At 48.5% G+C, this 27567-nt stretch overlaps 1 protein-coding gene across 5 annotated transcripts in view; it reads right to left on the bottom strand.

The window, feature by feature from the left end:
* Window positions 1-517: 517 nt before the first annotated feature.
* atp10d (ATPase phospholipid transporting 10D) overlaps window positions 518-27567 on the bottom strand; it is a 29450-nt gene continuing 2400 nt past the window's right edge. For 4 of the 5 annotated variants that reach the window (XM_035417070.1, XM_035417072.1, XM_035417069.1 and 1 more), the window contains exons 2-23: window positions 23693-24014; window positions 21487-21681; window positions 18180-18384; window positions 17776-17861; window positions 17100-17206; window positions 16179-16310; window positions 13762-13880; window positions 13376-13628; window positions 12868-13076; window positions 12351-12536; window positions 10760-11399; window positions 8935-9023; window positions 8476-8602; window positions 6417-6601; window positions 5744-6014; window positions 5316-5392; window positions 4939-5064; window positions 3607-3807; window positions 3388-3468; window positions 3173-3277; window positions 2747-2934; window positions 518-2490 (exon numbers count right to left, since the gene is read on the bottom strand). In XM_035417070.1, coding sequence (XP_035272961.1) covers window positions 2268-2490; window positions 2747-2934; window positions 3173-3277; window positions 3388-3468; window positions 3607-3807; window positions 4939-5064; window positions 5316-5392; window positions 5744-6014; window positions 6417-6601; window positions 8476-8602; window positions 8935-9023; window positions 10760-11399; window positions 12351-12536; window positions 12868-13076; window positions 13376-13628; window positions 13762-13880; window positions 16179-16310; window positions 17100-17206; window positions 17776-17861; window positions 18180-18384; window positions 21487-21681; window positions 23693-24014 — 4127 coding nt within the window. In that variant the 3' untranslated portion in view covers window positions 518-2267. Of the gene's footprint in view, window positions 2491-2746; window positions 2935-3172; window positions 3278-3387; window positions 3469-3606; window positions 3808-4938; window positions 5065-5315; window positions 5393-5743; window positions 6015-6416; window positions 6602-8475; window positions 8603-8934; window positions 9024-10759; window positions 11400-12350; window positions 12537-12867; window positions 13077-13375; window positions 13629-13761; window positions 13881-16178; window positions 16311-17099; window positions 17207-17775; window positions 17862-18179; window positions 18385-19756; window positions 20742-21486; window positions 21682-23692; window positions 24015-27567 lie in introns of those variants that run through there. The other variant, XM_035417073.1, reaches the window with a different exon arrangement.

A 27567-nucleotide genomic window follows, 5' to 3' on the forward strand; every position in this document is an offset into this window, starting at 1 on the left:
TGCAAACCAATCACTCAAGAGTGCTGAAATAGTAAGTGGGCACACCCATGCTTGGAATGGTCTTGAATGATACAGTAGGGTGTGTGTATGTTCTACGTTTCTTCAACTGTACACATGTACTTATGCTTGAATTGGCATATTTCCAGGCATTTAGAAGACCCTCTTATCCAGACTACATTACATCTCCCACTCTTTTTGCCTACAATCCATTTATGCAGCTAAACATTTGCTGAGACAGTACCGCTTAAATACTTTACCTTCTATGACAATAGTTGTACCCACGATTGAAGACTGAACCCGCACGACCTTGGAGTTATGAGCCCAGTTCCCGAACCACTATACTACCCTTTATGTCTCTATGCTACATTAAATCAGTCAGTACTTACCATGCAGCACATCCACATTAAACTGTGTGTGTGTGTGTGTGTGTGTGTGTGCATGCATACGAGCGTGCGAGCGACTGACAGAGAGAGAGGGAGAGAGACAAATGTACAGCAGAACTGCTTTTTGATTGCACTCTGGAAATGTATTGTTGCATATTTTATTGTCAGACACAAATACTTTGAATGATACACTTCACAATGACTTCCACTTTGAAGGAGACTAAGGGGGACGGGTGCGAAGTCCGTCTGGCACCATTTTAAAATCACGGCTCGACACACTCCACCAATTGCACCTATGTTACACAACGCACAACTCCAAGTGCTTCAAGTTCCTATGGAGTGCAAATAGATTTGAAAAAAAAAATCATGTGTTTCCATGTAATATTTTCAGAACATTTACTCTAACAAGTAAGAAAATACTGTAGATAAGTTTTCTAACATATGGACCAGCCAAGAGTGTGATGTGTCTGTGCCCTATTAACATGGTATTTAAGGCAATTGCATTAGAAAGCTAGGTCATGAATTTCACCAAGGTCATAAAAAAATTTCATTCTGCAGGAAGATATCAAAATTATTTTACACATCAAGGCTACGGTCGTTAAATTAGGTAAACCAGTGTAAACACATTCAGTAAACTGCACTGCCTCACTTTACCATTCTAATGTAAACTAAAAGATCTTTTCCTTTCTTTAAGATTGTGATGCAGAGTTACAGTACACAGTACAGCATCATCCAGCCATCACTAAGCAGCAGATAGAGACCAATTTAATGTTCTGAGTGCACTAAAGTCAAAATGTCAAAATGTGCAAACAAAAATGTATTATATGATCAGAAATGAAGATGCAGCTGCGATGAATATTAATAAAAAAACTTTTTAAATACAATCCCTTGGAGAACATTCTAATCACACACTTGTGCTTTCACACTTCAGAGGGTTACGCTGAAACATCGTCTGGAATTTGGAAGCGTGGAGTGCGTTTCCACGGAGCGTGACTCATATAATCTACATGATCTGAATGAAGACAAACAAAGATGAGCACATACATTTGAATTCATGATGATGTGGGTGTGATGTCTTTGCTGTGACGGAGGAAGCAGTACCTCTGATGAACTTCATTATGTGAAATGTTCAGTCTGGAAGCTGAAACACCGCTATTTGCTGCTAAGACAGACCACTACATAATTTTATAATGCCATTGTGATAATGTTGACCAAAAAAATAGTTTTGTAAGCATGGATTGAAAACTTGAGGGAAAAATAAATCTCTCTCAGTGACAGCACATGGATGAAGTTTGAGGGTGAAGTGAGGGGGAAGGGGGCATGAGTAAACATGGCAGGCCCTGGGTCAGGAGGAAACCCCCGCACAGCAGGTAGTCCCCCCCCCCTCGGGTGGCCTTCTCCAGCGTGTCACGTGCACCACTTTCAAACGCTGAGGCTATCACATGCACACACCTCATTGGTCTAGACATGCACAGCTCCTTGTTCATTGGTCTAGGTGCGCACCAGGTCTTTGCTCATTGATCTAGGCACACACAGGCCCTCCTTCATTGGTCGATGTACATTCAGATCCTTGTTAATTGCACAAGCAAGTTTTTGGATCAGGTAGGCTGTGGTCTTTTTTCACTGGCCCACGCAAGGCTCAGGTCTTTGTTCACTGAAGCAATCTCACTCAGGTCCTCGTTGATTGGTCCAGCCATGCTCAGGTCCTTGCTAAATGGTCCAGCCATGCGCAGGTCCTTGTTGATTTGTTCATGTATGCTCAGGCGCTTGTTGATTGGTCCATGCACGCTCAGGCGCATGTTGATTAGTCCATGCACTCTCAGGCACATGTTGATTGGTCCATGCACACTCAGGTGCTAGTTGATTGGTCCTTGCGCTCCCCCGTCAGGACAGGACAGAGTCAGTGTCCGCTTGGCACTCTGTGAAAGGGGAGGCGGTCAGGGTGGGATCGGGCACGGTGGTGGTGAGGAGGGGGGCGGGGCTTGCTGGCCCCTCCCTCCAGCTCTGGATCCTGGCACAGCGCTCCGCGGGGCTCAGCCTTTCCAGGCGGGACGCCTTGACGATGTCGGACGGGAAGAGGGTATTCCGAACAGAGCGGTACAGCATTCTGGGGAGGGGGGGGGGGGGGGGGGGGAGACACAGGGTGAAGGGTGGGATGGACGGTGTTGCTTGTTCCCTTAAAGATATGTTTTGTGTGTTTGCATTTGTGTGTGTGTGTGTGTGTGTGTGTGTGTGTGTGTGTGTGTGAGTGCGTGCCTGTGCGAGTGTGTGCGAGCATATGTGTTAGTGTGCACGCGTGTGTGCGCACACACACACACACACACACACACACAAACACACGCGTGTGTGCCTGTGTGCAGTACCTGGGCAGCAGTGCCAGCAGGGTGGTGAGGGCACACACACAGTAGAAGAGCGGGTCGGACATGTGGCGCACGTCGATGCCCAGCGGGTTAGCGGGGGAGTTACAGGTGACACAGGTAACGCTGAACACCAGAGTGAAGGTGAAGTAGAACAGGGCACTGCCCACCAGGACCACGCCGTGCAGCCACGTCTGCAGCACAGACAGGGGATGGACAGACACACAGACAGACAGACAGACAGGGGACACACAAACACACAGACATACGTCAGGGGAATATTAATATATTAACTCAGAGCACAGACAGTCAAGAACTGGATATTTTTATCATTCTGACACAGCTCTATGTCTTCCTGTTTCTCACCAGGATGTAGCTCTATCGCTCCCTGTTACCCACCAGGACGTGGCTCTATCACTTCCTGTTACTCACCAGGGTGTGGCTCTCGATGACCTGGTGCAGCAGAATGATGAACAGGGCGGAGGTGTTGATGGGCGTTCCGAAGGAGAACACGCCAATATCAGAGTCAGCATACGCCTGCAGCACACAGACATTATCAGGGCACTGACTGACTGACTGACTGACTCACACACACACACACACGCACACATGTGCATACGGACACACACACACGCACACACGCTCACCAGGTACGGGATGAAGAAACAGATCAGACTCTGATAGAAGGCGTCCAGCATGGTGAGCCAGAACGTGGAGGGGAGGTAAGCCTGCAACCGGGACAAAAACGCCCAAAATTATCCAGACATCCAGACCGCCACCGCGGTGCGCTCAGAACCTCCCTCACCGCACAGGAACGGGACGGGACGGGGAAACAGGGCGTGGGCTCCGGGCCTCAGGTACCGTACCTGGGAGTTCTGGCCGGCCCGGTAAAGCTCCGGCAGCTGCAGGAGGGTGTCGGCCGACACGTCCTTGTCCAGGACGCCGTAGACGAGGGGCGGAGCAGAGGTGAAGAGCAGGTTGAAGAAGATGAGGACCCAGTAGTTGGTCATGGTGGCGCCGGAGAAGCCGCAGTAGAACTGGTACCAGAACAGCAGGTTCACGTAGGTCTGCGAGAAAACAGAGAACGGCCGGGAGGGAGGCGTGTCAGCAGGGCCCAAACTCCACCCCATCCACTGACATCACTACTGAATTCTGGGTACTGGTTCGCAGAGCTTTTAGCCCTTACACTGCAGCAGCAATTAACACCAATCTTTACCAATGTGCCACTTAACTGCCATCCTCCTGTACAGCTGATTGCTTATTTATTTGTTTATGAATCCATTCCAATTATTTACCCACTCTATTATTAATACAATATTTTTACAAGGTGGTTGATTCTGCAGAAGTAAAAAAAACTGAAAATCTTAGTTTGTTTGAGGGTATGGATGCGAGTCTGAATCCTGTATGAGATGACGTTGTCAGATCCTAAACTGTGTTAGTAGTTATAGTTACAGCTGTACAGATGAATAACGTCAAATGTAAGCTGTCACCCTAACAAAGGAGGTCTGTAAAAGGAAAACTCAAGATAACACTACCTAAGCTACATTATCTCCACTAGATGGCAGGCTGAGGTCGTAAAAAATAAATTTACCAGAGGGGCTTGGCATACAACAGCTTGGTGTAAAACAGGGTGGGGAGGTTGGGCTAACCCAGTGATAAATCCAACCCCTGCTATTCTGGGCAAGGAGGCAGAAATTGGTCCACTGCCAGCTGATTACAGTGTCTCTGTAAATCACTTACAAACTGCGTGGCTTTCAGTGGACAACACACATTAACAGGAAATACGAAACTTGAATTATTGCGTTAATTATTTCCCGTTACACTGTAAAACACACAGGCGTGTTTGGTCCACAGCTTGGAAAAGTCATTAGGAAAAAAGGTTTACGTGTTTGAAAACAACATGGTTATTTGCAGCTACAGACTAGTCCTGCTCTTACCCATTCCACAAATTCAAGCACATTTCCTTTTAGCCCTAGAAGAGCAGGTTTTTTGGAATGTGTTTTTTTTTTTTCAGTGTTCTATAACTCCACTGATTTCAGTTACCAGCGGTAATTGTTACATCAGCATTAGAACGTTCACTTCAGAACATTCTAATCAGATACTTGCGACCTTTCACCTTGAAAAGGGTTAAAAGTTCCCAGAATGCAAATGCCCATGAAAACCGTCCCGTTGGCCCAGAGGCCCCGCGGGGCACTCACCACGTTCTTGTAGAAGAAGTAGAGGACCATGTTGGCCAGACGCGTGTAGCACCAGTGCCCGTGGACCAGAAGCAGCTTGCGGAGGTGCTTGAACCGGGACACGGCGAAGTCGCTGGACATCACCGCCTGACCAGAGTTACACGTTACTCTCTCTCTCTAACCCTAAGAGACCACCTTCACAAGAAAGCATCTGAGAAAAGTGTGCAGCATCAAAAGGACCTCACAGAGGTCCTCAGAGATAGTTTGGGGGGGGAAGTTCATTTTGATGATGGCTGAACGTGTTCTACCCGCGTTCACTGATTGGTAAAAGTAAAGGACGGATGTGGATTGGACGGCCAGGGTGACGGACGCAGACAAAGAGAGGCAGAGTCCTGTACCTGCATGCCCTCCTGCCCGGAGATGCCGACACCCACATCCGCCACCTGGATCATGCTGACATCATTGGCACCATCACCTGGAAGCCAGCCAGGAAGTTACCACCAACGCACCAAGGCAGCGCATCACAGGGGAACGGATTGGCACATCAAAGGCAACACACACACCATCTCAAACCATGCGGTCATACGCCTGGTAAAATGTTCTCTAATTTGATATGCAGTCATGTGATCCAGCACCATTTTGCACAACATAAATCAGAGCATTTTTCCACCAATGGACTGTCTCAGCAAAGCCGCCCCAGCAGATCGTGAGCTGGGTAGCCATGCAGGGTGGAACTTCTTCACCAACTGAATGCAAATGAGAGAGACCGCAAGGTACGCCATTTTGTTGGTGAAGACGTTTTTACGTTAGCAGAAGGGGTGCTGACCTATGGCCAAGGTGGTGACCCCGAGCCTGTCCCGCACCAGCCGGACCACCTGGCTCTTCTGCAGGGGGGTGGAGCGGCAGCAGATCACGGCCCGGCACTGGCGGGTCAGCTCCAGAAACGGGTCCTGCAGCTCGTCCTGCAGCGCCCAGTCCAGCGTCCGCCCGTCCATCACCAGCGTGAAGCCCGCGTCCTCCCCCTGCCCCGGCTCCGTCCCCGCGCCTCCGGCCTCGATCTCCGCCCTCAGGGACGCCAGCAGAACCTCACACGCCTCCTACAGGTGGGAGGCCAAAATAACAGCGTTTAACAAAATACCACACCTGGGCGCAGTTTGACGAAGTAGGATCACTGAGCTAGGTGGATAACTGCACTTGAGTAACCAGCCAGAACCGTCCCAAATCTGGAACATGGACTGAAATAAAAAGAGCTGTTCCGGGTTTTATTCGGTGCAGTTAGCAATCCTGCTTCGTGAAATACCCCCCTGGTTCCTTGGATCTGAATTGGCTGCTAATATTAAAGAGAAAACAAAAAAACCTCAGACCCTGCAGCTCTCCAGGACCAGAAGTGAGGTGGAATTGGAGTTGGAATTGAACCAACTGGAATTGGAATCGGTGGAAATCACTCGACAGTATATGGCGGTGGTCCCCAGGCTGGGATTCGAACCCGCGACCCTCACCTTGCTGCTGCAGTTGGCGGTGAGCAGGCGGTCGGACGGGCGCAGCAGGCGGCAGGCGCAGGCGATGTTCACCGCCGTCTCCTGCTTGTCCCCCGTCAGGATCCAGACCCGAATCCCCGCCCGCCGAAGGGCGTCTATGGTCTCCGGGACGTCCTCCTGCAGCCGGTCTACGATGCCCGTCGCCCCTGGAGAGAGACCGCGGAACGACCGCGAACGCCGTCGTCAGGACCACGTTCCAGAGTCCAACATCAACGACCAGGGCCACAACAATTTAACTGCCATTTTCGATCATGGAAGCATTTCGGTTCTTCAGTAATTTTCTCCATAAAAACCCTCCCCCCCCCCCCCCCCCCATTTAAACCTAATCATCCCTTCATTATCACTTAATTGGGACTGTCAGCCAATGAAGATCTGCAAGCTGCAGGATATTTTTAAGGTGCAAACCCATCTCTATATACACTACGTATACCTTCATGCATGCTAAATATACCTTCATGCACACTACATATACCTTTATGCACACTACATATACCATTATCCCCGCTACTATAACCGCTCCCACTCTGGGCCTCAAAGAACTGATTGGCAGCGAACGAGAGTTTCCAAATTAAATTCTACAGGAGGCAGAGCCTTTTAATATGGACAGAATTACGAGCCGTTTGCAATCGGCTGTCTAAACAGGGTTTACAGCCAGAGAGGGATGATGCATACACTCAGGCGTAGTTTATTCTTTTATTGACTCGTGACATCGCTGTTTTAGAACAGAGTTATTGTTATTGAGTTAAGCCAGAATGAGCCCACTTACTGGAGCCAGCAGGCGATAAACTAGCTTGCATGTAGTTACTGTCAATGATTACATCAGCGTCTACTTTCGCCCAAATTTAATAACCCTGTTTCTCAACGACAGCTGCTGGCCCTGTTTCTGCGAGTACAATTGTACACACTGTTCTCTGACCCAATCGCCCAAGGTTACGTTCAGGACATGAAATTAACTTTTCCACCCAACCTCTTTTGCCAGAGTGGTTTGTGGGCTAAAACAAAATCCAGATTTGCCCCAACATTTGTCAACCATTGATACACTTTTCAATATAACACAGCCTGATAGGTTACCTGACAAAGTGGCTGCTGGAATAGAAAATCAAAGTTTTACCAGCATGGTGGCTGGTATTCATTTCATTTCCTGGTTCCATTTCAGGCACTTGAACTGAATGTCAGCTATCTGACACAGCTCTGAGTTCTGAGGGGGGCAACTGGATGGACAGCTTTACCTTCACACCACACTGAAAAAAGAGATGGCTGCTCCTTTGTAAAAAAATAAATAATAATTTCATATTTACTGTAAGGTTCTCTTGCCTCTGTGTTCATATACAACATTAAAAGGGCAAGTTACATCTAAATAATGACCGTTAGTAAAAATCAGCTGAAACCAACGGGCAGTCTGATAACTTCAAACTGAAGAAGTCTCTATATCTGAATTTTTAAAATTCCACGTGAATTTGGCCAGCGTTATTTGAAACTCTTTGCCAGCCATCTCAGGAATTCCAGGGAACGTTCTTGGAATGTTTTTTTGAGTTCACAGAGTTCACAACCGAATCACGCGATATGTACTATAAACAGTATGCACTGCAAACAGAATGTACTGTAGCTTTGTATCCAGGGTTTAAACTTTACTACCTTATAGCTCTATGAGGCTGTGCTGCACCGTACAAATATATATATCGATTTGTCTTTATCCAGGTTGGCGTGCAGGATACAGGCAATTAAAACTTTATTTGTTCTTGTGAAGAAACTAATTAATGGAGATCTATCCGTGAAACAGGAGTAAAGTGAAGTATGCAAGGAAAGACATGTACTGTTCATGTCCTGTCAGGACCTCAGACCTTTTAAAGAAGCCAAACCCACAGACCTTTTAAAGGGGCCAGGACGACAGACCTAAAATCGAGACCACACCTACACACCTCCATAATGGGACTGCCCGTATAATCCCCGTACACATCCCAGTGAGCCAATGCCCGCAATCCTCCCAACGAGGCCAAGCCCCACAGCATTGCGTTCTTACCCAATAGCGTCAGGCCAGTCTCCAGTCTCTGGGCGGACTCCATCAGAAGCTCCTCCCTATTTTCTATGCTGGTCTCCGCGAAAACGTGACGCTTCAGCCAAGTTTCGTACTCCTCCTCCTCCATAACCTGAAAATCACAGATTTCCTGAGAAACGTCTCTCCCCCCCTCCCCTGGCCAGTATGGTGAACCCAGGCGTCCCCTTGACAACAGTCTCACACGCACACGGCCATCAACAGGTCAGCAGTCACGGCCTATGGCTACAGTTGCCCGGGAAACCGTTTCCTTGTAGTCATAAAATCCCTGTACGAACAACCCGATTGTATTCGAATTGTAAAGTTTCACCTTTATAATGCACAATTAAACCTCATGAACTTGTAATGTTCCAAAAATACAACGACTCAGATGATCCGGGAAATGAACGGAAATTCCTGCACGGGACAATAATGAGCAGGAAGTACCTTTTTAGCGACGCACAGGGTGCGCAGCCCCTCCCTGGCGTACGCGTCCAAGTGCCTCTGCGTCTCCTCTCTGATGTCCTGGGGATCACCTGTGCACAAAATTAAAAACGATGCTGACAGGAAGTAAAAGGGAGGCAGACAGGAAGTAAATATGAAATGGGAGGCCAGGCAGGAAAGGTAGCGGACAGGAAGTAAAGGTGAGGCAGACAAAAAGGAAAGAGGAAGTAAAGGGTAGTAGACATGAAATCATGGGGGGGGGGGGTTACACAGGAAATGAAGAGGGCACAGGCAGGAAGCATAAAAGGAGCAGACAGGATGTACAGAGGGGCAGACAGGATGTACGGAGTGGGAGACAGGATGTACAGAGCAGCAGACAGGATGTACAGAGTGGGAGACAGGAAGAACAGAGGAGCAGACAGGATGCACAGAGCAGCAGACAGGATGTACAGAGGGGCAGAAGAGGGGCAGACAGGAAGAACAGAGGAGCAGACAGGATGTACAGAGGGGCAGACAGGATGTACAGAGGGGCAGACAGGATGTACGGAGGGGCAGACAGGATGTACAGAGCAGCAGACAGGATGTACAGAGGGGCAGACAGGATGTACGGAGTGGGAGACAGGATGTACAGAGGGGCAGACAGGATGTACGGAGTGGGAGACAGGAAGAACAGAGGAGCAGACAGGATGTACAGAGGGGCAGAAGAGGGGCAGACAGGATGCACAGAGGGGCAGAAAAGGGGCAGACAGGAAGAACAGAGGACAGTGCCAGGCTGCCGTCAGGCCGACAGTAATGAAGTGACTGAGCCTCGGTTGCCGTAGAGACGGTAGAAAGCTTCCGACGCAGGCGGCCCGGTCATGTAAACACAGCCCTCGGGGGAGGAGGCCAGGAACATCCGCACTCACTCAGAGATTAACCAATTAAAGAGGGGCTCTGGCCTCCTACTCAACCCCCAATCAGCGCGGGAGTGTGTTTCGCCTGCTACACGTCCTCTCACCCATCAGCACTGAAACGGCCCCTGGGGGATCCTCCTCCCCGCTGCACCGAGCCGAGCCAATTTCAGCCCCAAAGAGTCGGACGCTATGCTAGACATCCATTATTAAACCGCCAGTCCGTCTGTTAGCTCAGACAGCGATGAGAATAAAATTAAATGCGCCAGAGCAAGTGAGCAAGTTCTCTGTGTAGCTTGAGTGCTCCAAACCAAAATAATGGTGTAATGTACAGTTAGGGAACACTGTTTATCCCTAAACAGCTCTCCAATGAGGGTTGTCGGCCCGACCGAATTCAGAACACGAGCATCCACAGATTACATGGTGTAACATTCGAGCTATAAAGAAACTCCAGCATCCTTTACGTAATGTAACTGATAAATGCAGAAAGGTCACACGCAAACATTCCATACTGCATTGAAAATACTGTCTGTCTACACGCAAAACATGAGACTTAGGAGGTGGTCCCCTCAGTTTGAACAATAAACACCACTGTCTGCCATTGGTCATGCGAGGCTAAAAACAAGAACATAAAAACATGACGACAAGATCAGGCGATTGATTTGGTCTCATGGTTTGTCTGCAGTCTATCCAGTGACTACCTGTCAAGGCCTCAAGCCTGGACTTGAATTCCCTGAGGGTCTCCATCACTGCCTGATGACCTGGAAATCTGTTCCACACACTGTCACCTCTCTGTGCACATACAAACAACTTCCTCACATCAGCACACAATTTGCCCTCAACCAGATGTCAGTTCACACCTGAATTGACTGAAATGAAATGGACCTGACCCCAAATGGGATTCCACTCCCCTCTCCCCAATGAGCACACACACCCACCTTGAGGAGGAGTGAGCAGGTCCATGATGCCCGAATCGGCTCCTTTGGTGTAGACCACCACCCGGCCGGTGAGCGGGTGGCGGACCACCACGGACATCCTCTTCCTGGTGGAGTCGAAGGGCAGGACGTGGAGGAGGGGGACGGGGAGGCGGCCGACGCCCGGGAGCTCGGCGACCAGCTGGCCCGCCGCGCGCGCCCGGAGGACGCAGCCGTACGCCCGCGCGGCGTGGACCAGCGCCGCCTCGTCCGGGCTCTCCGCCTCGTACGCCGGCCCCTCGTCCGCGCGCTCGGCCCCGCCCCCGGGCAGCTTGGCCCCGCCCCCTGTCCACTCTGCCCCGCCCACTGGTGGCTTGGCCCCGCCGTCTGTCCACTCAGCCCCGTCCCTGGGCAGCTTGGCCCCGCCCATCCCAAGCTCCGACTCCTCCTCCGCGGCGCCGGGAGCGGCGGTGGTGGTGAGCGGACCATTGGGAGTCCGGCTGAAGAGCCTCTGGGCGAACCGGCCGGGGCTGTCGGAGCCCGGCGACGTCGGGAGGACTTGCGGGGAGAAGGAGGCGAAGCGCGGGACTGCGAACCGCTGGAAGAACAGCTTCACGTCCTCCAGGGACTTGAGCGGGCTGCGCGAGATATCCGGCACCTGCAGCTGGGGGGGGGGGGGACATTACATTTACATTACATTTATTTAGCAGATGCTTTTATCCAAAGCGACGTGCAAAAGTGCATATTAAGGTCATTGGAACAATGAGTGTTAGTGTGCCTGGCAGGTGTGTATGTAATTAGAGTGAATGGTACAGTTATAGTTAGTGCGCCTGGTAGGTGTGTATGTAATTAGGGTGAATGGTATAGTTATGGTTAGTGTGGCTGGTAGGTGTGTATGTAATTAGAGTGAATGGTATAGTTATGGTTAGTGTGGCTGGTAGGTGTGTATGTAATTAGGGTGAATGGTATAGTTATGGTTAGTGTGGCTGGTTAGTGTGTATGTAATTAGAGTGAATGGTATAGTTATGGTTAGTGTGGCTGGTAGGTGTGTATGTAATTAGGGTGAATGGTATAGTTATGGTTAGTGTGGCTGGTAGGTGTGTATGTAATTAGAGTGAATGGTATAGTTATGGTTAGTGTGGCTGGTAGGTGTGTATGTAATTAGAGTGAATGGTATAGTTATGGTTAGTGTGGCTGGTTGGTGTGTATGTAATTAGAGTGAATGGTATAGTTATGGTTAGTGTGGCTGGTTGGTGTGTATGTAATTAGGGTGAATGGTATAGTTATGGTTAATGTGGCTGGTTGGTGTGTATGTAATTAGGGTGAATGGTATAGTTATGGTTAGTGTGGCTGGTTGGTGTGTATGTAATTAGCTGGTTTGTGTGTATGTAATTAGGGTGAATGGTATAGTTATGGTTAGTATGGCTAGTTGGTGTGTATGTAATTAGGGTGAATGGTATAGTTATGGTTAGTGTGGCTGGTTGGTGTGTATGTAATTAGCTGGTTGGTGTGTATGTAATTAGGGTGAACGGTATAGTTATGGTTAGTGTGGCTGGTTTGTGTGTATGTAATTAGGGTGAATGGTATAGTTACGGTGTGTACATTGTTAGCTCACCGCGTGTCGTGGTTGGTGTGGTACAGACACTACCACGGTGTTGCAGACTGCCAACGCCAGGAAGAAGTCCACAATGTAGGTGATCTCCAGCGATGCACTATCCCCTCCGTCCAGCAGGGGGAGGTCCGGCGAGGAGAGGGAGTTCAGCTTCTGCAAGAGCAGGGGGTCCGGGAGAACCTCCTTTTCCTGGAAACACACACACACGTACACACACAAATATTATCACACTGGGAGAACGCAAAACACGAAATCGCTTAAAAATGAAACCGACCACACACACGCACGCAAACACACACACGTTTTGTGCTGCGGTACCCTCCCAGTTCATATTTTTCTATGACCGTATTTGCAGGAGTTCAAGCTGCAGACCCCTGTCCTTAAAAGGGGTGATTGATTGATTGATTGATTGATTGATTGATTAAACGGTGTGATTTTTGGGGTGGCGTTACAGTGCTGAATGACAGGTGAAGCTCAGCTCCGGAAAGCCTCGCTGAAAACACAGATGACCTGCACTCACCATCCGGCTGCTGAACGCTGTGTGGCGGGGGCTGGGCGTGTCCTGGTGCTCCCCCTGGTGGCCCGTCTCAGGATTGCAGGGGGTGATGGAGTCCTGGGAGACGGTGCTGTGGCAGCTCAGAGACCGCATGCTGGACCGCGACTTTCGTGAACCCATCGTTAAAAGTCCGTCAGCCCAGTCCTGCTCCCCGTAGAGCTCCAGCCTCCGCGCTGAGAAAAACAACACTGAGTCATACAGCGCTGAGGAAAACAACACTGATTCATATAGCGCTGAGGAAAACAACGCTGATTCATACAGCGCTGAGGGAAAACAACCCTCTTTATACCACGTTGAGGAAAACAACACTGATTCATACAGTGTTGAGGAAAACAACACTCATTCACACAGCGCTGACGGAAATCAACACTGATTCCTATAGCGCTGAGAAAACAACACTGATTCATAATTTCTTTTATAATTTTTTATAATTGAACTGTGAAGGAGGCCGGGGCATTTTGAGATGGGTTACCGTTGTCCTCATGGGGGTACTCCACGCCGGCGACGGAGCACCGGCGGAACACCATCTTGTTTTCGGTGAGCGTGCCGGTCTTGTCAGAGAACAGGTGCTGGATCTGGCCCAGGTCCTCGGTGATGTTGAGAGCCCGGCACTGCACGGTGGAGTCCAGCGTCTCGCTGTACAGCTCAACGTCGTTCTGGATGAAGAACACCTGGCCCAGCTTCACGATCTCGATGGACACGTAGAGCGAGATCGGAATCAGCACCTGACCGGGGGGCGTAAAACAACGGCGGTGCAATCAGTGAGGGACAGTGAGGCTTCGTGACCAACCTAATTTCGATATTTGCACGTGTGCTGTCAATCGCTGACTGCGTGAGCCAATCAGGGAGGCCGGCTACCTGCAGGACAATGATCATGGTCCAGAACATGTAGAAGCCAGCAAGCACGGGGGAGGTGTCATCGGGAATCATAAAGGGGGGGTCCTGGTCCTTCAGGCCAATTAGCCATAGGCTGTGTCCTAGGAAACCCACACAACGCACTTTAAAATCCCATACACCGTACTTTTAATAACGGACACAAGGCACTTTTAATATCTACCTGATACAACACACTTTAAAATCCCATACACCGCACTTTTAATAACGGACACAAGGCACTTTTAAAATCCTACACACCACACATTTCAAAATCCCATACACTGCAAAAAATACTAATAAAAAGGAGACTGGAGCAATCTTGACATCTGACAGTATAGAGCTCATAATTCTTGTACACTCCCATCCAGATTTATTGGTAAAATGAAGTCTCATATCAGCACAAATAAATCTGACAAACATGCCGGTATGCTGAATCTGGATGTGTCATAGTGCAGATGGATGCGCGGTTTGTTGAAAAGTTATGGCCATAGTGTTGCAGGTTCAAGACCTTGGTGCTGTGCCACCAGAACTCAGACAGTAACAGTCCTGAAGAAGACTGATTTGCTGTCATGCATGGAGAGTCTGTAGCCTGCCTTCGATAGTTACTGTGTTCTTAATTTTAAACTTAACTTAAAATTTTCCAGTTTAATTAAGTTTTTAAACACAAATTCTTCCTCAACCATTTAAAAAATGTAATTCCTGAAGCTGCAAAATATACTATCTGCACAAAAAACTACTGCCTGCAGTGGTGCGTATCTTCATATATATTTTCATAACTTCCCAGTTGTTCAGGGAAATTTTTCAAAAATCCCATTTGAAGTGTGTTCATTTGTTCCCAGACATGAAAGGGGAGGGGGAGGGCAACTGAAACGGTCGCTGCGCGGGACCAATCTCCGCCTGCTGCAGTTTCCTCAACAACACAAATAAAAGGGGAACTGCCAGTTCCCCTCAGACGTTTGAGCCGCTCCCTGTCCGTTAGCAACCGGCCAGCAAACGCGCGCTTCGCGGCTTCTGTGCAGTCGCAGACACCGAGAAAACTGGTTTCTGATAATGAGGCATTCATTTTGAGCGCCACAGCAATCTACCAGGATTCAGGAACTGCTCGTTCCTCCGCAAAATGAGGGAGGAAGTTTAGAACAAAGCAGCCCAATCATAATTTATCAGACAAATCTAACTGCAATGTCTCATTTATTTCAGCTTTTCTGGGGAAACAAAAAAAAAAAAAGACTTCAACAGCACACAGTGCGCATGGTGTGAGCGTTGTCATGGTGACAGGGCGCGGCCGCTTTGAAGTTTCTCTCCCCCCATGTTCGGCAGCGTAACAGACGTGTGTCACTGCTGTAAAGCAGATCTTCACCCTGTCAGTCATGGGGGAGGGGGGGAAGGTAGAGATACTAATATTTCCACGGTTGCTCCCTCCCATCGCTGTCGAAAGCAGGCCCCGGGGGGGGGGGGGGGGAATTTATTTTCGAGCGCACCAGGCACGCACTCAGCCTTGCACTGGGCTGATTTACGCTCGGATTGGCCACTCAATCACTTTCCCCGAGTTTGCCACTATCGCCCAACCACATCAGTCTCTCTCTGCATTCCGCACGGGGGGGAACGCAAACATGCACCGAGCACGCTCACTCCCTCTCCCTCGCTCACCTCTCACACGATCTGAGGCCGCTTATCGGCAAAGAAATATGCGACACAAGATAAGAAATCCTGATGTGAACGCATGTACAGGGAACGAAAGAGCACAGGAAATGACATGTTATATTTTAACTGTGTGGGTATTTTTGTGGTTTTACGTAATTAAATTATTTATGGATGTAATGTGCATTCATTCAGAATTTGTAGTTTTCGTTCTTGAGCTAGTGCTTTAGTGAAGTTGGCTTGGGGATGTTGTTTGGCAGGTCTGGTGCTACTGCTCACATCGATCAGTCAACAGCACATATCTTCTCTATCACGGGAAGGCACGCTGAATAAGAGCATCTGCTAAACGATTGGAACGTAATGTAGGTTACAAACAAAATTCCAGCGGTAAGGACAGCGCATGTCTAGCCTGCAGGATGTGGCAGTTTAAAGGCGGTGAGAAATTAGGCTAAAGGGAACACGTTTGTGTCCTCTCAAGTAATCTACAGCGGGGAAAAGCATATTTACTCCACAGTAATATAACTCAGCCAGCTATCAACCGCCTAATTATTTCATAAAGCCAATAAAAGCAGTCTCTTATCGCTAGCAACAGCCTGTTTATATTTATAGCGAATATCGGCCAGCAGTATAGCAGTATCATACACGCAGCTTCCGTTTGAAGTGATCCTTTTGAACTACTGCACTACCGAAACAGGCGCGCGCGGGGGGGGGGGTAATTAAGAGGTCGTGTGGGCGTGGCGTTCGCGGGAAGGAGAGCTGACCTACGGCGGCGGTCAGGCACATGGCGAAGAGCAGGCCGACGCTCCAGAGCACGTCCGCGTTCAGCCGCCGCTCCAGCTTGCTGCGCTTGTACCGCAGGCCGCCGTTGTTCTTCATGGCCTTGGTCTCGTGGCCTGCGGAGGAATGTCGAGAAATTCGCGTGAGGACGTCTCATCGGGGAGGACGGAGTGTGGCACAGTGGGTAAGGAACTGCGCTTGTAACCGAAAGGTCGCAGGTTCGAATCCCGGGTAAGGACACTGCCGTTGTACCCTTGAGCAAGGTACTTAACCTGCATTGCTTCAGTATATATCCAGCTGTATAAATGGATACAATGTAAAGTGCTATGTAAAAAGTTGTGTAAGTCGCTCTGGATAAGAGCGTCTGCTAAATGCCTGTAATGTAATGTAATGGAAGACGCGGGGCAATCCTCCATATATAAAACTGCTGCCTCCCGTTGCGTCTCTTCCCCTGTAAGTTTCTGTTAGGTCTTACAGCCACTCACGCAACATGTGGCATATTGGCTTGTTTGGGGCTGGCAAGGCTAGCCTTTGAGACAGGAAATTAAGCGATTCTGATTTTGAAAATAAATTTATGATTCAGTGAAATGAAAGCACAGGGACAAATGTTACTCAATGCATTTTACTGACCATGAATAGGACTGCAGTTAACTTGAAGAGGGTGTTCACATTTATGATCTGGTAATCGCAGAGTACTCGGTGTGAAAGGAGACCTGACTTCCTGTAGGTACTGATTAAAAATCCCTGTTTGTAAGGTTAACAAAATTATTATTAACAAATAATTATTACACATAAAACTACAACCTTTCAAGGAGCTACTTTGTGTGGCTTGTTGAGTTTTCCCTGTAGGTCCAAACTGTCAGCCTGAAATTCAGTCAGAAGGTGCAGCCGTTCACTGGCCTCACCTGCATAAACCACAATCCCCACCACTGTCTCTGTGTTACGGATGGTGCAGCTCCGCAGTAGCAGATTCTCACTGTGCAAACCCACTCGCCCTTTATTGGAATGCTCCCTATAAAAAAATAAAAAAGGAAAAAAAAAAACAGGATTACTTGAAATGATACCCACTATAAACAGACATAAACAGAACAGGGATCATAGATCAAATCTGACACATCAAATGAAATGTTTACTGGAATGGCCGATCTACACAGGACACGACCTGAAACCTTGAGGTCACAAATCATAGTTTCACACCCTGACACAGCTTGGTGCACCTGACAGAAATAATAAAATATATGACTGAGATACATAAAATATAATCTGGCGCATAATTCAGAAGTAACAATTGTCCCGCGGTGACTCTGCGTTTTAGTAACCCCCCCAAGAAAAGGTGAGAAGAATATTGCACAAGACCTGGAGCTGTCGGCAAAAACAAAAAAATTATATATACATAGTGAGCTCCATAATGTTTGGAACAAAGACACAATAGGTGGACTACATATAATAAGTGCTATAATCCCTACATGGTTAAACCAAAATGTATAAAAATACCCTTTGATAAAAGCTGATAATTGGCACTTTAACCTCATGTGAATTGTTTGATTACAAATCTAAAGAGCCAAGAGAGATCAGACTCACATGAAACCACGGAATCGGTTCAGGTCATTGTTTGGGCCTTCACATTCAATTTTACTGGTGAACTTTTCTGGGGTCCCTTCAAAACCCTGGTGGACATGAGACATAGGGTAAATAAGCACACAGATAATAATAATAATAATAACAACAACAATAATAATGTTATTTATATAGCGCCTTTCCAGAGCCCAGTTTCCCAAGGTCACATCACAAGGTCAAACATAAGGTCAGTGATAATGACAGTATATTCAGTGAACAGAAAAAACACACGCATACAATCTCACTCTCATTCTCAATCCAGTTAGACGGCCGGAAACCGATCTCGCCAACTGCACCTTCCCCTGGTAAAAGCTCAAGAGACAGGGCGTCTCCTTAAACGTAGGCTCGGGGTCAAAGTTCACACGCACCTGCTCCGCCAGGCCGCGGACCACCTGCCTCTGCTTCAGGTTGGTCTCGCCGTCCAGGTTGGAGGTCTCGATGTGGCAGACGCCCTCCGGCTCGGAGGTGTAGAGCAGCACCATGTCGGCGGGGATGATCTCGTTGCAGGAGAGGCGGACGAAGTCCCCCACGCGCACGTCCCTCCAGCGCTGGTCCACGTAACGCTGCTGCTTCCTGCGACAGGCGAGAGGCGAACCGACTTTACCCCTCCCAAAAGAGCCCGCTTTCGACACGACCGAAAACCACGGTATTTCACGCACATCCAGCGTATTCAGATGGGGCCCTAATGCATGTGGCGGCCTGTCTCTGGACAGACACCCCCCCCCCCACCCTCGGGGTGAGTGTGGCTTGCTCTCGTATACACACACACACGTTTGTCCAGTCACGTGACGCCGCGAGCCGCGAGCGCGTGTGACAACTCGCATGCGAAACGGCGCCTGGCGACAGCAACGCTGTAGGGTCGACGCGGAGCCGTTCCTCAAATCGGTCGTCAAGGCCTGAAGGTGCGAGACGCAGGCTCCAGGGGTCCAACCCCCACATGTCAAAAGCCATAAAATATACAGATAACGCAAACACACGGGCGCTCTTGCGTTCACGCTCGCGTTATTGATGGCGCGGGTTCAAAGACGAGACCTTTTCACGAACAGATTGAGCGAGCTCCGCAATAGCGCTGCGGTTATAAATAACTGGCGACCTTTGAACTCCCTTTAAATCAGCTTAAGGTAGGGTCCAGGGGAGAGCATTGTACCGTGGTTACTGAACAGTCACAGAGAGCTGACTAACATGTACAGGTTTCAGTTACACAGTCACCTACTGTTTCTGAAGAGCCCCTAACAATCAGGTTAATAAAAGTAACAATGCCCCAAGTGTCTCGCATTCAGGAACACTTGTCTTGTGTCACTTTCTTCATGGACCGAAGGCAATCATATTAAAAACATGACAGGGGGTGGGGGGTGGAAGTAATCTTTCCATTTGGAACATAATAAACGTATTATTCTGATTTAAAAGGTCCACAATGAGGTCACGCATTATGAAACGGGTGAAATGGCACTGAAAATCCCAGCTGGTTAAATGGCAAAAACAAACCCTACTGAAAAAAAAGAATAATATGCAACATTACATCTATAATGCACCATCCATTCATAGGTGCTAAATGTGCATGATGGAATCGGAAATGTCATACAGCAGGCGTTAGGTTGACACGTATGCGTGGTATACCCGCTACAGACCTCATATACCAGGCTATAGCATAAACGTGTGATGTACATGCTATAGACCTCAATATCGAGATCCAAATTAGAAATACTTTCGTAAAAATCTGGAGCCAAATTAGAACTTTAGTACCTTTCAGGGACCAGTCAGATACACATAGGCCTTCTAGGACAGCCTAGTGCACTACAGACTCATTCTGGTACCCACCTCATACACTCCCATGACCCATTTTGGATCCCGACCCACAGTTTGGGAAACCCTGTCCTAGGCTACGCGATGATGTCCGGCATAGCTGCCGTATACGCGTCGCACAGGGCTACAGCGCACGGGGTACCTGCTGTAGACATCACATAACCGGTTATTGACGGCTCTGTCCGACTTCAGCCTCCTGAGGTCCTCGTAGAGGTCCTTCACGGCGGTGATGGCGAGAACAAGCACGACGGGGATGACCCCGAGCTGCGGCTGGAAGGCGTTCACCACCGGCGCAAAGTTCAGCGCGGCCAGGAAGACGAAGTAGACGTTGGCGAAGCGGTGGAGCTGCTCGAACAGGTTCCGGGGCACGAAGGACAGCGGGGTGTACTTGGTGGTGGTGATCTCGTTGCCGGCGTACGAGCGCAGCGCCTCCCCCAGCTCCTCGTCCTCGGTCAGCGAGGAGACCACGAGCCTCCTCTTCCTCCGCCGGCTCTCCCTGGCGAACGGCCACTTCCTCCGCCAGGGCCAGGTGTTCAGCTTCAGCGCCGACGCCATGGCGACGTGTCAAACGGGTCGCACCGCGCGAAGCTACAAACCCTCTCCGGAGGTCTCAATGTAATCCATCGGATCCCTGCCTGTAGTCCAGCCAGCTCCCAAATTGAGTCCACGCAGAATACGGGAGAAACGTCAGAGAGCGTCCCGGTAGGCTAGCCCGCTTCCTGATAAGCGTGTCTTAAAGGCACAGTGACGTGCGCCCGTTCGCACCCCTTACTGGAAGAATGTGGTGCTCAGAGGTCACGAAAAACGAGCAGCGTTAATTCAGTGGACATTTCTCCTCGTTTTTTCCGGTAAGGAGCGCAGATGTTGTCCGTGTGGCTTCCACACCATTTTCTCACCGTTGGCCAGTGTTTCTTTTTCTAGGTTAGCGCTGAAAAAGGTTTCTGTCTAAGATTCTGCCCCCTCCCACCACTTCACACGAAGCCTCGGTCTTCTGAAACGCCTTGTTACCTAATGTGCCTGAATACCTACCGGCCACCTCCTTAGCTTGCAGTGACAGTACGCTCTTGCATCACAAACTCAAAGTCCAACTTTTACAACTTCCCGCTGAGAAGGAAGGACATTTAATTGACATAAAAATAGATCAGTAAATAATACACTAAGCTTCCCTGGGTCAGTCATCTTGAAAAAAAAAAAAAAAAAGACAAGCGCTCATTTCCCTCCGAGACAGCTAAAATAAGCGTTCAGAGGTTTTAATTATCTTTGGACCTTTTGGTGTGTATTACTTTTACAAGCAGCGCTCTGCTGAATATTCACCTCAGAAAAAGCAGAGGAATAAGCAAAGAAAGAGAACAAGGAGCCTGGACAGCACGCCCCAGGGGAACATAACCGGCCCGTGACCACATTATTTCACCCATTTCAGGCTGACCTTAAAACACAAAGTACTCCCTGGTGGCCCATTTGATACAAGAGCTCCTCAGAAACAGAGGCTGGGCCCCACAGCCTCGACATCACGGGCCCAAGGTTCGATGAACTGCGACCTGGCTGAGAAGGCTAACGTCTGCCTTGTCTTCACTTTGAACACGAGCGTATTAGTACTGTGGGTTCAGGGAGAGCCATTTTTACTGTGAGTGAGCGAGATAAAGCATACTTGTAGTGCTGATATCACGGAACATTTATGGGATGCCCTCCAACCCCCCCCCGCCCCATTGCTGATCCAGGGTCAGTCACCTCTTTTCAGCACAACATGGTTCAATCGACTACAGAAGCACCAGTAACATACCACCGATTCTGGATCAGTGGTGTTTTTTTTGGGGGGGGGGGGGGGTAGTTTGGGGGCTCCTTCTGTTTAAACGAAAGGCAAATGGGGCTCACCCGCTGTACACCTTGACGACGAGGTTGTTGATCTTCTTGTCGAAGCGGTACCGGCGGTAGTCCTCCAGGGCGTCCTTGAAGGCGATGACGGTCAGCACCACCAGCAGGGGGATCATGGTGATCTCCTTCTGGAAGGCCTCCACCACCGGGACCCAGTTCAGCACCACCAGGAACAGGAAGTACAGATTGGCTGCCCTGGGGGGGGTGGGGGGGGGGGGGGGGGGGGGTCACATGACCAAACACAGACACACAATTGGATCCCTGACAGTAGTAGAGTTTTTTTTTTTTTTTTTTTTTTTTTTTTTTTTTTCAATGAACCTCAAAATGATCCACTTCACTGGGCGTCCCCAAATGAGAAATTAGCTCTTCGAGTTTTGAGTGTTGAACAGACATGTACACAGTGAGACTGAAATTTATGAAAAAACTGACTTAATATTGTATCGGTGTCATTGATCAGACCAAACTGATGGGACTTCCAAGTTCTGCCCTTGCTTCATGAGAACATGTTGGTGCTTGATGTTCCTAGAAATACATGGGAACTATGTGGGCGAGCGTGTGTGTGCGCGCGTGTGTGTGTGAGTGTGTATACGGGTCTGGGCGAGTATGTGCATGTGTGGGCACGCGTGCGTGAGTGTGCATATGCGTGTGTGCGTGAGCATGTTTTATGTTTACAGATTATATCTGAAGCTCTCACCGGCAGCTATGGAAATCAGTTTGGTTTCGCTGATCCGTTTAATCAGGTAAACAGTGATTGTTTGAGTTAGATAAAGTTGTCAGAATACCTATCACGCACACACACGATATCGCCCAATCAGGCGTGCCGGTCTCTCTACCAATCACACGTAGGAGGAGGCCTATGATACAATTGTGGCCAACCTACATTGTCAGATCATTTAAAAAAATGTTCCCCTTTAAGCAAGCAAATGGAAACCGACACAGAGTTCCAACTACCTATAAAAAACTGAAGCAAAATGAGTGCAAAGGGCCTGTTCACAAGCACTTCCCTGCTGAGGACAAGTATTAGCTTGTTCCTCTGTGAACGCGAGCGCTTAAAGGTTTGATAAAATTCAGCCCGTCTGGCAGACTGACAGAACTAAAGAACACCAGACCTGTCGTGTGCAACGCCTGGCATCCTTGCAAATGCTTTATTTTGGCACAGGACAAGCAGACAAGAGCAGGTCTTATAAGAGCAGATGCTCTTACCAAGAATCACTTACACAAGCGCATACACACAGGTTTAGACAACAAACAGCGCCGATGCCAATTCATCAGGGTCATAACAGATAGTAGTGAATTCATAACCTTACAACATGAAGTTAGATGCCATATTATGGGTAAGATGGATAGAAGGAAAATAGTATTGGGAAGCAGATGGGTCAGGGGCTGCAGTGGTAGATTTAGCATAGCTAGTGCTAATAATCCCAGGTGAAATGCTCAGTGTCAGATGAGACAGGTACAAGAGGAGGCCCCTTTAAGGAGGGGTAGTAGGGGTAGCAGTAAGGTGGCTACTGGATACAGGTGGGAGTGGCCTGGCAGGCGTGTCAACGTTTTCCTGATCAGAGGACTCGGGTGAATTTGTCTCACTTAAAATGCTGATCTACTTAACCTTTTTTTTTTTGGCCAGTTCTGTGTGTACTTGCGACATTCCATTCTCAGTACCACCACTTTTCCCAGTCCAGCTTAATCACTGTTCAAGGGCGCGCCGAGTCACTTTAGACTCACGCTCGGCTCGATGCAAAACGTGCCACAGTCAGCAAGGCGCTATATAAAATAAAACCTGATTGTCACGCCTTTGTAACACCTTTCGGGGGGGAGAAGTGGCAGTTCCAGGTACGCACCCTAGTTTCCCATATGGAGAGAGAGCACACCCACACCAACACAAAAACAAATAAATGAACACCCTTCACCCTTCCCCCTTCACCCTTCCTCCTTCCTCCTTTCCTCTCACAGGTTCCACAGGTTCCAGGGATAAATAATAAAAAAAACAAAGACAAAAGAAAGCAAAACAGAGCTGCCCAGCTCCTCCACTTTAGAGTGGCGTTTTATTTCTCAGTGTGCTGCCAAAAACTTTCTCTCTCTGTGTGTGCTCCCGGTCTCTGCCCAGTACTGTGGAGAGGAACACACCTTCAAGCACCTGGCCTGATTGGGTGAGTCAGTGAGTGTGTGTGTGCTGATGTGGCCCTTACACCAGGCATGGAGGGCTCACCTGTGGAACTGCTCAAACAGATTCATGGGGATGAAGTTGATCAGGGTGTACTTGGTGGTGCGGATGGCGTTGCCCTGGTAACCCTTGGAGATGGCGTGGTACTCGTCGTGGTAGGGGCCGTGCCGGGCGATGACGATTCGCCGCTTGCCCGGGATCTTGTGCACCGGAGGGTCCGCCGGACCGGGCGCGCTTTTAGAGGGGACCGGAGGGGTCGTGTACCAGCCACGCCCCGACTCCGAGGGGAGCAGCCTCCACTGCACATGGCGCAGTCGCTCCATAGCGCCCCCCTCTGGGCTGTCCTGCTCAGCACACTGCTCCCCACCTGAGAGGGCCACACGGAGACAAAGACACAAATTTTAAACATGCCTGCGTCCCCCCTGCCACTCACACTTAATTCTCCCAGTCCACTACACGCATGTGGGGGTTAAGGAAATTGAAGTTGACAGTTCTGGAAGAAATTTGCTGAGAAGTTTCTTTTAGTTAATTTTATCGTAAACACGACTAAAATTCAGAAAACAAACATACTGGTGCCCTTGTAATACAATAAGGATGAAAGAAACACAACTTCTAATTAAATTCAATGCGGGTAAAATTTTAATAATACATTTTTAATAAATTGCGATTTATGAAAAGACAGGAACCGAGTTCCACCTTTGTCTCGACACCCGGAGGAATCTCACAGCGCAACGCTTAGGGATTTATTTAGAGTGGCAGGACACCGCTGCCAACGCCCAGAATTCTGCGTACGGCAGGAAAACGGACTGCACTTCGCTATTGCGTCAACCGCAGACCCCCGGAAATCCCACAATCTCCGATTAACATCATAACTGCCACCATTACTAGACGAGGCAGCAGTGATGTGGATCACTAAGCTAGTGCTAGTCCGCCTGTTCCAAATATGATTCACCTGGTTTATCCTTTTCTGAACAATCCTGCATTGTCCTCAGGAAAACCATGCATGAACAGATAGGTAGAGCCAGTGCCAACCGAAACGAAACGTTTACCCCTTTACCGATGTTGTTCAATGTTTTAGCCTGGTTTTTATCATTTTGTCGCACATTGGAAAGCATCAAGTTCTTAGAGGTGGAGTATAAATTATTACTGTTGTTTTTATTGTTATTATTATTATTCATAATTAAAAAAAAAAAATTATAGTAATTTCATGAACTTCTTCAACAGAGACACAGAAATTGCATAACAGATGACAGGGAAAGGCTGAAGAAAAGCAAGCCTCAACAAATAAAGGCCTGTGGTGTGTGTGTGGGGGGGGTTATTTGACTGACTAATCTCTGCCTAGCAGGGTACGGTTCACAACAGGTCTCAGCCGCTGCCCCCACCCCGCCCCCCCACCCTCACCGATGCGGCCCCGGGTGTCAGGGCACCGTGGCGACCGGGCCGGAGCTCGCGCGCTGGACAGCGGGACGTCTGTGGGGCCCCCGTGACACGCCGCGAGCGAGAAAGGCCCGTTGCCATGGCAAAGTGAAATTAGAGCACTTCTCGGCAGGCTTACAGTACGCTCTAAGGCTACGTCTCACGAGAAGGCAAAACACGGCAGGGGAATTTCTCTAACGCTTCGCAAACCATTAACCCTCAAGGTACTGGTGCGATTTTTCAAACTGCCGAGATTGCTTCCAGTAGGTATAGGGCAAGGACAAACGCTATCATTTACGTATGTGCTTTTTATTTTACAATTCTTAAATAACCAAGTCAAAGAACAGATACAGCATTGTTTTAGAGGCAATAAGGCAGTCAGGATCTGAAACACATTAAACAGTGAGCGATCATGCGGCAAAGGAAATGTTTCTGTTTAGAACCTAATCTGTTTCTCTTTTTTTGGGGGGGAAGGGGGGGACCGAAACAGAAAGTATTCTGAGAAGCAGAACTGTAACAATATGGGCTGCATTTACAAAACACGTCCAAAAAAAACCATTAAAAAGTCAGAAGGGTCACATTTCGTTCATTTGGAAAATTACAAACTGATACGAGGATACACTTGAGAGAGGGAAAGACAGAGAGAGGGAGAGAGAGACAGACAGACAGAGAGATAGAGAAAGCGAGAAAGAGAGGCAGAGAGAAATAGAGAGCATAACGGAGGACACACAAACACAGAGACTTTGTTGAGGTATATCTGGGTCCCAGCAATTTCACACCAGGGCGAAACGTTCCTGTGAAATACCACCCTAACCAGGGGGAGAGGGGAAGAAAGAGAGAGGGAGAGAGAGAGAGAGAGACAGACAGATAGAGACAGAGAGATAGAGAAAAAGAGAGAGAGAGGTAGAGAGAGAGAGAGAGCATAACGGAGGACACACAAACACAGAGACTTTGTTGAGGCATATCTGGGTCCCAGCAATTGCACACCAGGGTGAAACGTTCCTGTGAAATACCACCCTAACCAGGGGGAGAGGGGAAGAAAGAGAGATGCATGCTGGGAAGCTAACAGCACATTCAGCATGTAGCCTACCAGGCAATGGTACAGACTGCTCAGAGAACACGATCAGCTCCTTTAGAAACGCATCGCCACAATCAAAACACTTTTAAATACCTTTCAGCGGCACTTCCGCACAGCAGCACATTTTAGCATTTCTACTGGTTCTATAGAGGGAAAGGATGATGCTTGTTTCTTTTGTTCCCCTGTAAATCTTGGGTTATCATTTGACTTCTAAGCCTTCAAATAATTTTTCTGCCTTCTGAGACTGGATAAAGGTACACAACTTCAACCAGGTCAGGCTACTTACATTTCAGGGAACTTGAACTGTATTTAGCCTATTTTGTTTGTGATGTTGTTTTTTTAAATGAATGCCATTCATTTTAAGGTTTAGGCTAGAATACTATGTGGGCCTTTACCAGATGCTCTTCTTTAGAATGACTTGCACAGCTCACATTCTTTACGGGCCACGGAAGGGAAAAGTTTGGAAAACGCTGCTCTGACAATTATGTTACACTACCTAACACTCCGCTGTGATCCCATGATCCAAAGCGTTCACCCGAGCTGACGACATTCAAGGTCGCGTAACCGCGCTCGGCTCTGCGTACTCTGAGGACTGTCTTTACTGAGAGAACAGCCTTGGATGTGTGCTGTCTGCATACTTAATGAAGGGGTATCAGGCTCAAGTACCGGACGGTCGCAGTATCTGCTTGTTTGTGGAGCGTTGTGGCATTTAAGCACATAGGCCTAACTTTACTTACCGGAAGGCAGGAAGTGCCACAGACCTTTTTCCGAGGGCCAAAACTGGCTGCCATTTGAAAGATAAACCTCAGACCTAAAAAAACCCCCTCATACCTCAAAAACCCAGACACCCAGCCACCCCTAGCCGAATGCTACAGTGCAAAAACACAGAGAACCTCAAATGATCCTGCATCATCTCTAGTCAAATGCACTTAGAATTCCTTTCATTACTTCACACTTAACACAGTGCTCACTAAAAACTGATGCATGCGTAAACACGGGTTGCCCATAATTATGAGAGTCAAATCGGGGGGAAAAAAGACCAAAGCTATTTCCAAGTGACAAGGACAGTAAACAAAATAGTTTTGCCCTCTGCTGACCCTTTGGAACTTAATGCAAGTACTCATACACTACTAATACGATCTTACAGATCTTACAAAAGAGCATTCATATCTTTTGAAGTCTGGTTTAAAAGGTTACAAGTGTAGATAATGACAAACAAAACTACCACCTCCCCATCTGTCCTCAACTTACTTTGAGACCAGTAAGTACGCTAATAAAAGAGTTGTGTTGCTCTAGTTGCACAAGGTCACAGTTGGTCAACCACTTATTCAAAGATATATGATACAGTAGCCTACCTAGCCCAATGAGTGCGGTAAATCATGGCACAATAAAATGATTAGTGGGTCATTTTACCCTTGTGCAAATA

This window comes from Anguilla anguilla, chromosome 5 (genome assembly GCF_013347855.1).
Source record: "Anguilla anguilla isolate fAngAng1 chromosome 5, fAngAng1.pri, whole genome shotgun sequence".
Classification (NCBI taxonomy): domain Eukaryota; kingdom Metazoa; phylum Chordata; class Actinopteri; order Anguilliformes; family Anguillidae; genus Anguilla; species Anguilla anguilla.